This window comes from Atta colombica, unplaced genomic scaffold, assembly GCF_001594045.1.
Source record: "Atta colombica isolate Treedump-2 unplaced genomic scaffold, Acol1.0 scaffold105, whole genome shotgun sequence".
NCBI classification, from domain to species: Eukaryota; Metazoa; Arthropoda; class Insecta; order Hymenoptera; family Formicidae; genus Atta; species Atta colombica.
The window spans coordinates 1068118-1081705 of NW_017259190.1; the positions used below are offsets into that span (position 1 = coordinate 1068118).

The 13588-nt window shown below is 30.5% G+C and overlaps 3 protein-coding genes across 3 annotated transcripts in view; 2 read left to right on the forward strand and 1 right to left on the reverse strand.

Annotated features, from left to right (window-relative positions):
• The first annotated feature begins 153 nt into the window (after window positions 1-153).
• LOC108688417 (nuclear fragile X mental retardation-interacting protein 1-like) lies at window positions 154-6105 on the forward strand. Its single transcript, XM_018194666.1, has 6 exons — window positions 154-953; window positions 1298-1489; window positions 4123-4427; window positions 4513-4742; window positions 5319-5543; window positions 5738-6105. The coding sequence occupies exons 1-6, from the start codon at window positions 489-491 to the stop codon at window positions 6103-6105; spliced, it is 1785 nt and encodes a 594-aa protein (XP_018050155.1). The 5' UTR covers window positions 154-488.
• Window positions 6106-6402: 297 nt separating this feature from the next.
• Window positions 6403-12039, reverse strand: LOC108691215 (RNA cytidine acetyltransferase). The gene is made up of 17 exons (XM_018198885.1): window positions 11850-12039; window positions 11304-11567; window positions 11072-11230; window positions 10717-10953; window positions 9853-10057; window positions 9656-9777; window positions 9374-9510; window positions 9021-9308; window positions 8856-8937; window positions 8644-8760; window positions 8275-8451; window positions 8046-8193; window positions 7751-7895; window positions 7482-7690; window positions 7046-7218; window positions 6706-6954; window positions 6403-6630 (listed from the first exon to the last, which is right to left on the reverse strand). Exons 1-17 carry the CDS (start codon window positions 12021-12023, stop codon window positions 6403-6405), a joined length of 3114 nt encoding a protein of 1037 aa, XP_018054374.1. The 5' UTR covers window positions 12024-12039.
• A 440-nt stretch (window positions 12040-12479) lies between these two features.
• LOC108689554 (adenosine kinase-like) overlaps window positions 12480-13588 on the forward strand; it is a 2918-nt gene continuing 1809 nt past the window's right edge. The window contains exon 1 of the mRNA XM_018196364.1: window positions 12480-13137. Coding sequence (XP_018051853.1) covers window positions 12890-13137 — 248 coding nt within the window. The 5' untranslated portion in view covers window positions 12480-12889. The remainder of the gene's footprint in view (window positions 13138-13588) is intronic.

Here is a 13588-nt window from a genome sequence, read left to right on the forward strand (position 1 = left end):
TTTTCCGATTTTAAGCGGACCGTAGCTACAATCATAAACGTGCTGAAATTACGAGGGCGGAGGAGATGCATTTATGAACGCACGAGCGAATTGCATGTTGAAATTACTAGTGTAACTACACCATTACAAGGAGCAAGTCGAGGGCAGTGGCAAGTATACAGATTTTATTTAAATTTCATATTGCTTCTCAACAATTCCCCGAATCAAGCGAATGTGATGTATTTGCTCTTCGAGTGATACGCTTTCTGATAATTCTCGCTTGAGCGATATCAAGTGACGGAACGCGAACAACTTCGTGTCGGTGCGATTCGCGTGTGTGTCGCGTGTCGCCGTTTCATAACCTAGACGTGCGAAAGCGAATTCGTGATTATACCGTTAAATCGTCGAGAAGAGAGAAAGCGGCGGAAGGAGATCAAATTCGCGCGGCCTCGTTCATCAGAAGAAGAAATTCCTTTCTGAGAACAGGTGGAAAGTATCGCAAAAGAAGTATGAGTCCATTGAACAGAGGTCCTCTTATGGCGCCCAGATTACCGCCGGCCGGCGCGCGACAGCTTCCGCCGCCCAGATTCGCGGGTAGACTAGCACCACCGCCACCGCCGCATGGCATGCCACCGAGGATGTTACCGCCGCCATTAAATCCGATGTTCGGTCCGGGTGGACCGCGGCAGAGACTGCCGCCACCGCCCCCGCGACCTGTCGGTGGCGTATCTCGGCCTAACGGCATGTTGCCGAGGTTCCCCGGGGGTCCCAGAGCGCGCGGCATGACGCCCATCGTGCCGTCAATGGGACCGCGTGGTTCCGGATTACCGCGTGGGCCTCCCATGCGACCTTGGCCGCGACGGATGCCGCCGTTACCGCAAATGATGATGCCGCCTATCAGGATCAGGTACAACACGGGCAACGGAAATGCCAAGGGCAAGACGATGGGTAACCCTAAAAAAGGCAAGATCGAAGTACGTATTCTGGCCTTGTTATTAAAGTTGCTTTTATCCTTGAATCATGTTAGTCTTAAAAAAAATATTATAAACGAGCTCTTGGTTTAGTTGATTTAATGATCACATTCCTGACAGAACAGGTTTTTATAAGCAAGAGCGTTTCTAGACTGTTTATATAATGTATATATTATATATTATATATTTTTGTTACATTCGAAAACTAATTTGACAAGATTAAATTCTTCTTTTATGGTATATGATAATTAGTAGCATACAAGTTCATAGTTAAATTCTAAAAAAATTTTGTATTAGTTATTAAGTTTTTGACACTTAAATCGTATTGAAGAAATATAATTATTTAGGAATTAGAATTAAAAAAACCATGGATGACAGACGAAATTCGTAATGAGATTCAAAGAAAAAACAAATTGTATGCTAAGGCAAAAAAGAACAAAGATGCAGTAGAATGGGAGGAATTTAAGGATCTTCGAAACAAAGTAACGAGGATGATAAGAGATGCAAAAAATGAATACCTTGCAAAACATCCCGAACAGGTATCGTTTTTGTCGCTGTTATGTCAAAATTATTTTAATACTTTTTATTTTAAGTTTTAATTTTTTCCAGAGAAAAAATTAATATAGCATATGATTGCAATAAAATTACTTTCTTTCTACTTGGCTTGTTTTATCCAATATCTTAATGACACTTTTATTTTCTGCCTTTTTTCTTTGTTTATTGTCTACTTTATTTTCACTTGATGTTAATTTATTAATTATTAATTTAAAACGTGTATGTGGTAATGGATGTGTGTATGTTTATGTATGTGTTAATCAGTTTATGTACAAATTATTATATGGGTAAAAATAATTTGCATAGCAATCTTTTGCATGCTCTCTCGTTGTATATGAAAAATAAAATTTACTTTAATTATTATTTTTTTTAATTAAGAATAAGGAGTAGTGCAATAATTTGTCTTATTTTAGAAAAATAAATTGATTGATTTTTTTAATTGATTGATTTTTAATAAGTGAATTACAATTTTTCTAATCTTATTAAGTATGATATTTTTCTTTTAATATGAAGTTATATTATAATAAAAAATATATAGCATGTATAACAGTATGGCATGAGTTGATGCAAAATGAAATAGGTATATTTTTTGAAAAGTCGTGAGATATTACAGTGCATCCTAGATTTATATTTTTTCTATGGAATATAAAGATACTGTACATTTTGTTTCTCCAATTACAAATGTGCAATAAAAATTAATAGACAAGATAGGGGAATGAGTTAATAGCAAATATATTATTATAAGACGTACATTTTTTAATTCTAAACACATATTCTATAAACATATGTAATCATTGTGCGATAAAAATCCGGCGTGTTTCCTTCAACGTTGATGGCTTACTTTGGTTTTACAGGGTAATCAGAAAACAGATGATAGCAATACGAATGAATCCAGGGGTGTTCAGAAAACTGTGAATTCAACTGAACAATCAGAACAAACGGAGCAAAAGGAGGAGACGCAGCCTTCCAGCAAACAGGCACAGTCTTAAGCTTAAGAGGCTACTCCTCCTATTAAAGAGTTATATAATTCAAATGATACACAACCATCTGTTTTCAAACTTCAGAACGATTTGATCCTTATATTTTGATATCTAGCAAATTTTTTTACCCATATCATCGCTATAAGTTCTGTAGGATCTTGATTATGATTATATGTAGATACACTCCATCTCTTTCTTCATAATTTTTGCAACATAATAATCATATATCTTTTGTATTATTTTACATCATAAGTGTATGCTATTTAAAAACGTGCTGATGAAATAATGTTGAGAAAGTAGCAGCTAGTTCATATAGTTTTTAGAGCAATTAGGCCATCTCTGTGAGAATTATTTCATCTCTTTTTTTTTATATATTATATATTAATATGTATCTACTTATATGGATATAGTGTTGGATATAGTTCATTACTTAAGCACTTGTAATATGACAGTTAACTAGATGTAATAATTTTTTATCAGGCATGTAAAAACTGGCCGCTTGTGAATAAATTTTTCTCAAAGTTTTTTCCATGTCTAGTGTACATGGCCAGTATACAGTGTCGCAAGCTATATTATGTGTAAGAAATAGTTACAGAATTACAGTATCTAATCTGCGATATTAAAATAAATAACGAATTTATAGGTTATTTACATGAAACGCGTATTTTAATGTAAACAAAAAAAGTCTGACAGTAAACAAAAAAGTTTAGCTTGTGGCTCTGTTAGTTAGTAATATCACTTTTATAAATGATCATGATTATATATGTATCATATTTAAGATATTTGTTTCACAAATGACTTCCAGAAAATATACAATGACAAAAAAAATGAATTTGTAATTGAAATAAGTATTATAAGAATAAATCATATTTCTATAAGTTCTAATTCTCTGGTGTTCCCCATCATTCTATCATTATAAATCACTCAAATGGTACGTGTTGAAATAATCGTTCTGAAATATGAAAATAATCTTTTGTGAATTTTTACAATTTAATAATTTACATTTAAAGAAATTAATGAAGCAGTGATTGATGCAAGCTTATGATACATGCATAAATCTCATGCTAATGATATTGATATGAAATGTAAATAGAAATGCGTTAACACGTATACACATTATTAATACTTATATATAGAAAAATACAATTGCGATTATAAAATTTTTTTGTATTTTATTATTACATATAATTTATGAAATAAAATATTTCAACGAGTTTTTGATGTCGCAAGTAAAGTACTATACAAGATGTGCATATTATTATTGTATGCTTCGACAAAATATGTGCAAATTTAGAACTATTTAAATAGTCTAAAAAGGAATAAACAGTGAAAGGAAGATCTGTGCCTTGCTGCCTCGCATATGTAAATATATTTATGTATATAGAATTTCTGAATACCCCGGTTGAATACTCATAGCTTCAGATATTATGAACAATAATTATTTATTGATATGAAGGTAATCTTTAATAATAAATGTACAGTACAAGATTATGGTATTATATTTGCTTATAACTAAAGATAAATGGAATTGTGCAATAAATTGTAAAGCATAGAATTAAGAATAACATGCAACATATTACGAGCAAATAAATGTATACCAAGATCTTCGTATGAAAAAGGAAGGTGACGATTTTTAGGCTCATCTGTATCCAGATAGTGAAGATTTATACGATATGAGAGATGAAAATTACGTCAGTTCTGATGACGACAACAACAAGACTTATTATTGCGAGGTCTGTGATAGAGATTTCCCATCCGAAGATGATCTCTCTGATCACAAACGTATACATATGATTTGTGGGATTGATGGCTGCACATTTTCGGCGCATCCCTCACTCGTTGAAAAACATATTAGTATGCAGCATCGTTCTGGTTTGTATCAAAAACTGAAAAATTTATCGACACCAGAAGATATTGAAAAATGGATAAAGGAACGGAAAAAGTAAGTTTAACAAATATCAAAATATAAATGCATTAGTAATAACACAAGTAACAAAAATTTGTTTTTTCTGAATAAAAAAAAACAGGAGGTATCCCACTGAAGACAACATAAAATTACGTAAGGCAGAAGAGCTAGAAAAAGTACAAAGAGGAGAAGTAATCAAGCAGAATTATAATATACGATCGAAAACAAATAAGACGACGAACATACGTGAGAAAAAACGCAAGTCTCGCAAACGGCACACACGTGAAACCAACAGCAATTGTATCCGTACAGAAGAAACGTATAGAGGTTTACGCCCTTTTGCTGGAATAAGTAAGTTATGGGAATACATTCGTTATGAATATAATTTGCTTTACAATGTTAGTACATAGAAAAAAATTGAGATCTTTCAAATATTAAATTTATTGACATTTTGATTCTATATTAAATCAATTATGCAATTTATAAAATTTAGCTTATGCAAATTATAATCTAATCAGTTTATATTAAGAGGATCCTAAAGTGACAGAATTATCGATATTATAGATTAAAAAGAATCTCAAATTGGCTGTACAGGTTGTTAAAATTCTTTTTACATAATTAAAATATACAAAAACGGCAGGATGAACGATTTGACGCGAGAAAATCGAAGAAAATTAAAAAATTACAAGAATATTAAATATAATTTAACTTTTTTTCTATTTTCTCATTAAATCAATCATCTCACAGCTTTTTTGTGCGTATTTTAATTGTGTAAAGAAGTTTTATAATTTGTAATCAACAATCAAATCGTAATACTTTTTAACCTGCCATGTCGATATATAATTCTGTTACTTCTCCTCTTAATGATTTAAAATTTTATTCTGTATTATACACAAAATATCAGATAAAACTGATTCTTTTCTATAGTTGATTTGCAAGAAGAAACTGATGCGATTTACTTAGATGAACATGTAAAACAAACAAATTTCTGTGAAAAAGATATTGATATTTCGGACGAGGATGATATACCGCATGCATCTACGACACCAGAATATGTATCGCAAATAGCAGCAGAGTCCACTAATTTATCAACTGCAACCAGTTCGCTTATACTACCTAATTTAGTAGCAGATTATGAAAGTGAAGACAGTGGTAAGTAATGTGCAAATCTTAATATTATATTTATTAATAATCGAATATGAATGTATTAGCCTTTTATCATCTATATTTTTTAATATAAGAGTGTAATCTTGTGAAATATATATAATTATTAAAAATTATTAATTTTTTATTAGTGCAAATATTCTTTTGTACAAAGCAATTTAAGGTACCAATTTTGTTTTTAGACGATGGTCCAGAAGAAGTATCGATAAAAAAAAGAAAAACGGAGAAGAATCTGCAGGATGAGATTACAGAAAATACAATTTATGAAGAAAATTCTACGCAAGTTTGTGAAAAGGTTTCTGCACAGTCTTGTACCAACGCGGATGATGAATCAAATAATAAATTTCAAAATACAGTCGCTACAGATCAAAATAAGCAAAGCCGCGAATCAAATAGAGTGATTAGTAATAAAAATGAGAAATTTTTTCTACGTAGATATCATAATCAATTGTTAGAAAAATTGCTTTCGCGTTCTATACAACATGAAAGAAATTTAATTTGTCAGTGTGTGAAATATATTATAGAAAATAATTTCTTTGATATAAATTGATCTAAAATACGAACGATTATGTAAAAAAATCTAGAAACAATTTTATACATATATAGACTTCAATTTTTTTAGCTATTAGCATATTTGGTATAAAATGTTATGAATATTTATAAAGGAAGTATCTGTGATGTTTATTAAACCTATATTCGTATATCATTATATTTTTCTAATTATAATTTCTAATAAATAATAATTATGTAACAAATTTGTTATGAATCAAAAAACTTGTGGAATTATTTTTATAAACCAGTCAACCGTTTAATTAATTTATTTATTTATTTCATGTTATACATAAAATTATGTATGTTTCTTTTTCTTCTTTGTGTATTTTTTGTCAGATTCTTGAATGCTATCATCTGCTGAAGCTCTTTTTTCGCCAGTCTTTATAGAGATAAGATGTTTACTATGCTTGCCTGATAATGCATTAGTCCATTCCGCTTCCGATCCTTTGATAGCATACTGCTCCAAATGCAAATTTTCTTTCTTCAGTTTCTCTAATTCTGCTTTTTGTTTAATTTTTAATTCCTATAATAGAGAATGTTATTTTTATATACATTATATAAGTGGAAATTTAGAGAATAAATTATGTAAAATGCAAACCTTAGCTGCGCTTTCTAATTCCTTGCGTAAATTTTGACCACCTAAAGGATCCAATTTTATTCCTTCATTAGTCAATTCTTTGGGCAACATAGTACTCTCGATATATTTTTCCGTGATTTTGTTGAAATATTGGATCGATTTACGTATTATACGATTGAATAGACCGAGCAACTGTGAAGATGGGAGATTCAATTCCTCTGCCAATTTATCGACAGTTTTATGTTGTAAGCCCAAGCCAAGTAGAACAGCCTAAAAATTATTGCGTTGTATAGAAAGAATAGGATTTTAGTATGAATTTAAACACTTAATATGAAATAAAAATATTTGGAATATATTCTACCGATTGCACTGCTGAGAAATGAGTGTCTCCCATCATATTTAAGAAATATAAACGTGCTAAAGATGGCACCAAATCCATAATCAAATGATAATCTGCCATATTGTTACTATACATTTGTAAGCGTTTCAAATCGTACGATGTAAAGTAAACGTTCATTGTTTCCTTACTCAATGCTGAAACAGATATTTAGAGTTTAATTTAGATTTATAAACATGTTAATTAAAGGATCTTCATTAAAATTAATTTCATAGAGTAGAAAAATTAGTCTAATATATATATATATATATATATATATAAAACGTCGAAACGATATGCATTAGTTTTAGAAGAGGTTGATTACCGTACGAAGTAAATAATAAATTTATTTACCTATCAGTAGTAACAGTAATAATTGATACGTATAATAATTATTAATAACAATTAATATTACACTTACTGATAGATTCTAGTGATATTGTTTTGTTAATTAATATGCTTAATGCAAGTGACGCTGTATAGGTGTTGAATGAATAGGAAAGCAGACTTAAGAATCGCCGACGAAAATCGCTCCAGTAAGCTTGCAACCACTTATTATTATTTTGTTCCACGTTGATTTTACAAAGCATTATGCAAGAATGTTCTCCCGTTATATCATTCGCCGTTTGTCTGAAAAATCATATAAATTTGAGATTAGTTGACCTTATATTTTATCACAATGGTACACACCTTAAATACACAGGTACGAAATTGGATCGCTTCCAAAATTTCAATAGATGTTCGGTAACTCCGAAAGACACTCCAATGTAATCCAGATGTTCCGGATGTCTTTCACTCAATTTTAACAGAAGCGGTGGCAGCGAACTGCGCGGTTCTGCAAGCAATTGCAAAGAAAACGTTACTATATTATTATATAAATCATGTTTTAAAACATTAATATTTTATTTAAAAAAAAATTTTATTAAAAACTTATTAAGAAATTCTATTTAAAAACAGAAAATGTTTATAGATAAACGGATATTACCGATAGTTTCTTGTAATAAACCAACTGCTTCATCGGAAACATTTTTTATTTCTGTCATTGGTGCTTCTATAATACTTTCATTGATATTAGGCATTTTCATTTCGTAATATTGCTTCAACAGCTGCAAAGCACGATTACCGTAGCCCATCTGCAATTTATTGTCCCTTTAGCAAATTCATATAATTTTCAGTCGAAAATTTTCGACAAGTTATAAATGAAAAATATATACTCCTTGATAATCAGGATGTGTAGCAATCCTAACAATGCGCGCGCCAGACAATACTGGAAAATCTTCATCTTGATATTGCTGAGCAATCGTCCAAGGTATTAAGTCACCCGCTGCTCTACGACCTCGTGAGAGACCATCGTTTATGCTAGTTTTGCTGACTTGGCCTTCTAAGCAAATCTATATTAGAACGTAAAAAATATATTTCTTTGTATAGAATAAATTCATTATAAAATAAAAATAATTGCAGTTTAAAAAATATATTAATTTTGTTACATTTAATGTCTATTTTAATGAAATGTAAAATGTCTGAATGTCAGAAATTTATTTTAATTGAGATAATTAATTTGGATTGCATAGAATTATAGTTACTTGAAGAACCACTAATATTTCAGGTAAAGTCTTTTTGTTGGAATCTACAGGTCCCAAGAGACAGAATAGATGATGCGCAGGTGCGTCAGACATCATTTGCAAATCATTAGGGGTATTCTAGAATATATTAATAGTTAATATTAATAATATTAATAATATTAATAAAGTATAATTTCAAAATATTAAAAAATATTTTTTTATGGAATACATACTTTGTAATGTGATGCAACATACAGAGAGACCAATCTCTGCAAAAACAGTTCAGAAGCCTTATGATAAGAGAATAATGTATCTCTGAGAAAAATAAAAGAGAAGTACGTATTATTTTTTAGTTTATAAACATTTGAAAAATTACTTATATAAATATAAAAAAATACCTGTTTATATAATACAATTGACATATATCGGGAGGAGGACATCCAGAAAGAATGGGAGCGTGCATTGTAACATTCAGGCAAAGTAAATCGCATAGCCATTGCTCTACAGCATCACCCGGCTTGTAACGTATTGATTCGTCGAGAGTAAGTTCATGCAATTGTCTTCCGATAAGAGTTTTCTCATTTTGCTCCTTTTCATTTTTCCCGTTGTGGCTATTTGTCCCAGCAGTTTGCGTTCTCAATTGCTGTAGCAATTTGAGTGATAAAGACCGACCTGTACCTTCATATCTATAAATATTAATAAATGAGAATTAATAATCTATTTATACTTCAAGAAAGTTTGAGTGCTTTACCCATTTATAGTTGACGCGAGAAATATCAGATAAGGTCCAAACATCGCTTTGACATAGGGTAACGGAATTGCTGCTGCCTCATCGATCACAAGTAACTCTGCTTGATTTAACCTGTGAGTGTCTGTTGGATGTATATACTGTACAAAAAACGAAATAATATTAATTTGTAATACTGTGAACAAGTCTGGATATCCTGTTACAAACCAAAATAAATTATATAGATATTTTAAAAATGTTTATGTTATAAAAAAATTTAGTTTTTTTTTAAATAGAATCACACACTTGAATTGTTTGGCGATGATCTCGGAATACATTTACGCGGACAGTGGCCTTGTTAAACTCTGGATTTGTGGATTGCACTAAACCATAGTCGAGGTGTTCCTGATATCCCAGAGCATCAAAGCCTATGATATATATAAATTGTATTTTATCGACGATTTCTTATATTAAAAAAATGACGATTAATCTAATAAATTTACCCTTGAAGATAAATTCAAAAAGAGTGTTCAAGTTCTCCGGACTAGGACTCGAGATGTATATATTAGAATATCCAAAAGTAACAGCTCCAGCGATAGCAAGTCCCAACGCAGCAGATTTTCCACGTCCTCTAGCTGCAGTTAGCGATACAGTAGACCTCAAAGTTTTTTCAGAAATACATTCTATAAACTTAAGAACTGCCTTTGCCTAAAAATGTTTAAAATCATATTTAAATATTTAATATAAAGTTAAAAAACATTTAATAATAATCTTGTTATATATAATTAACATCAAAACAACTGATGGATTTCGTTGGGATTGTCGATGATGCCAATTTGATAATTTTTCATTCTTGCTTTCAGTTAGGAAAGTTATTTTGATATTATTTGTATTAGAATTATCATTAATCATGTTATTAATATTATTTGAAAAAGAATGCAAATAGAATGTGCAGTTAAAGATTATAAGGGAAGATAGGACGGTAAATAAGAGTTAAGAAATGCTAGGTAGAGATAAAAGGAAATAAGAAATGGGTTATGGACACTAACGTCTATGATATAGAAATTATATATAGGTATAGGTAAAAGAGAATGTAATAGTTTAGATTTGTAATTGTAAGATAAAGGTGGGACAGGAGTGTAAATATGAATGAGTTAAGTATTTCTGTAAATCAAGTCCCCTTCTTGGCTTGTATATGCTGAAGTGTAAATAAATTCTATTCTATTCTATTAATATTATTTGTATTATGTTTATATTTTTAATATTTTAGACTGCATATCTAATACAAAAAAAAATTGAAATGATTAGCAGAACCAAAATGGTACCATCAGCCGTTTTAGTATTAATTCATTTTTATGTTAATTGACCTGATCGACTGTTTTACAGCAATTGATTAATGCAGATACAGGTTGAGTGTCCTGCAGACTTTCCTTTAAAGTATCCAAGCTTGATTGTTCCTCTGAAACATCTGATTTAAGCACAGGTTCTATCCTTAGATTGTGAGAGGAAATAGGCAATACATTCAGTTGATCATCAACAACCAAACATCGAGTACAAGAAGCCAATGACAGCAAAAATCTCTCATTAAATCGACATACTATATCCTAAATAATAAGATAAATAAGAAATTATATTAATCTATGTATATGGAAATTATATATTAATTTATATAATATTAATTTTATATGTTTCAAATATATTTAAAAAAAATTATATTATTACTTTATGAGCTTCAGTACGGAATCTCTGATGAACATCCATGTTCATCGTATATAACTGCTTCAAAGAGTTCATAGATTGCAGTAAAAATACAACAATTCCACCACCCTCTACAGTTTCAATAGTGCGTGCCAATAAATTTGGAGTAATCGCCTCGAAATCCTAAAATCATTATACATAACATTATAACAAAATTATAAAATAGATAAGCAAGAAAAGATAAAATTATACATACCTGTAATATACACATGCCATATGTATTACCTAATATTCTATGTGTTTCATTATAGTAACAGTAACGAATATTAGTTGAAATAACAAACAATTCAAATGGATTGTCTTCATTAATATCCAATTTGCCTGACTTGATTTTCTTCTGCAATGATTTCATTCGTTTCTTTCTATGGCTACTAAAACCTAAGTCTTTTTTGTAGCACCAAAGCACAGAAGGTCTAGCTTTGACAACAGTCTTGGATAACATATGGTGCAACAATACTACCTAAAAGAATATTTGTTTTTTAATAGATATATATTTTAAAGAATATACAATTTTCTCAGGACTACAGTTTTCTTTAGAATCTAAACATATAAATAGTATGAAAATAAGCAAATGTTTTAGAATTTTCACAAATTTCTTCAAAGAAGATCTTAAACGATCCGATAAAGAAATTCTTAAATGATTTCTTAATTAATACATTTTTTTTATTAAGTTTTTATATTCATTTTAGCGATTATAAAATGGAATTAACAACAAAATTTGTGAAAAGGTTATTTGGCTCACTTGGTCCCTTGCTTTCTCGCCGACGATAGCAAACAGCGTCCTATGTCCCATAGAAACACCATTTTCTATCAGAACGCGTAGCCGATTGTCTATCTTCTTACGAACCATTCTGACAGAAATATTGTGCTTAAATACATCAAAATTGTTTAAAACCACGTTAATCGACCTCAACATGCAATGTCCACAGCACATTCACTACGAATATTCATACTCACACAAGGAACAATTCCCACCACAAATTCTTTTCTTTTTTTGATAGAAATAACACAAGAAATAACCTATCAAAAATCGTGCATTCTAGTATACACATTTCTGATAGGTTGAAATTCTTAAATCTGATGCACAATTAAAATAGCAATAGAAACGGGGAATAATAATAAATTACAACCTATCTGAAACCGTGTATTATAATAAACATGGGTTGAAATCTAATAGTCTCAGTTCCTATTGGCTGTATTTTCAATTGTACATCAGGCTTTACTCTGTGTTTTTGTACGCAGTATCTCTTATGACCCTCATTGCTCCTCAAGCTTTTCGTGAAAAAGGAAGACCGGGATGGCCACTCTTAAATTTCTTTCTGTATACAGGAATAATTTAGGTTATGGTGAGAAATGTGACATATACGATAGAGTAAATTGCTGACGGACAAGGCGTGACTTCCGAAATGAATGGAACAAAATCGATGTGCATGTTTAAGTTGCGCGACTCTTTTCGACGTATTTTCATGAGGAAGAGAAAATAATTTTAGGCGAAGTAATTGTTCACTCGGTTGTCTTTTATAATTCACAGTTTTAGAGCTTTGTATCTTGTTCAATTCGGCGATAATTTTATTAGTGTGTTCCTCGCGGAGACAGTTTACTTTCCAGTCTTTACTTTCCAGTCTTTAATTTCCATGTAGCTATAATTATTCTCTATAATTTATTATTCAGCACAAATTAGGATGATTCGAAATATTCTGCCAACCTTGTAAGTAGTTTACTGCCGATTGACGTGTATTTTGATTTTTATGAGATCAGTTCATTAATGTTTTGTATCTTGACATGTCTATATTGGAAGCAACATTTAAAACTCACTCTTTAATACGAAAGATGGTAGAGAAGATTCCACTGCGGAAGACCATCGCTCGATTAGATTTTCCAGCGATCATAGCCGTTGGCGATCCTTTGCTGGATATTCTTGTGGTTCTGAAAAATGATGAGCTGTTTAAGAAATACAATCTTGAGATAAACGGCGAAACACAGTTGTGCGAGAAGAAGCTGCAAGAATTAATTACGGATTTGCCACCAGAGTTAATAAATATATTTATTAGAACATAGATGCTTGCTCTGTATATAAATTTTAATTTTTTATAACATTTTAATTTTAATTTGTTGTCATGTCCAGAATACGTCTAATCAGGATATATTTTTATGTTTTCATTCAATAAATTATTTTAACAAAATACTGGAGATAAAGTATGTAATATTTGTTTATAATGATGAATAAGCATAATATATTTAACAGATTTACATTTATGTCTATATTACACTTTTATTGTGAAAAAAATGTATATAGAGATTTTTCCAACAGCAGACACATCAACATAGAAATCATTTTATCTTTGTTCAATATTTAATAACAGGCAAAGACAGAATAACTGTTGTGTCGATATGTTTGCTGTAAAGTTTCCATACAGTACAAGCATCAATGTTTCTTTGAGCTTTTATTTGTATGTACAATTTGTAAAATATATATATATA

What these genes read in the sequence shown, in the direction of transcription:
- LOC108688417 (XM_018194666.1), top strand. Translation starts at nt 489, where the DNA reads ATGAGTCCATTGAACAGAGGTCCTCTTATGGCGCCCAGATTACCGCCG. An exon ending in TTGCAAAACATCCCGAACAG is followed by an intron (nt 1,490 to 4,122) that starts GTATCGTTTTTG and finishes GACGATTTTTAG; the next exon opens with GCTCATCTGTATCCAGATAG. An exon ending in ACGCCCTTTTGCTGGAATAA is followed by an intron (nt 4,743 to 5,318) that starts GTAAGTTATGGG and finishes TCTTTTCTATAG; the next exon opens with TTGATTTGCAAGAAGAAACT.
- LOC108691215 (XM_018198885.1), bottom strand. Translation starts at nt 12,023, where the DNA reads ATGTTGAGGTCGATTAACGTGGTTTTAAACAATTTTGATGTATTTAAG. An exon ending in CTCGCGTCAACTATAAATGG is followed by an intron (nt 9,309 to 9,373) that starts GTAAAGCACTCA and finishes TAATATTTATAG; the next exon opens with ATATGAAGGTACAGGTCGGT. An exon ending in ATTTCTCAGCAGTGCAATCG is followed by an intron (nt 6,955 to 7,045) that starts GTAGAATATATT and finishes AATAATTTTTAG; the next exon opens with GCTGTTCTACTTGGCTTGGG.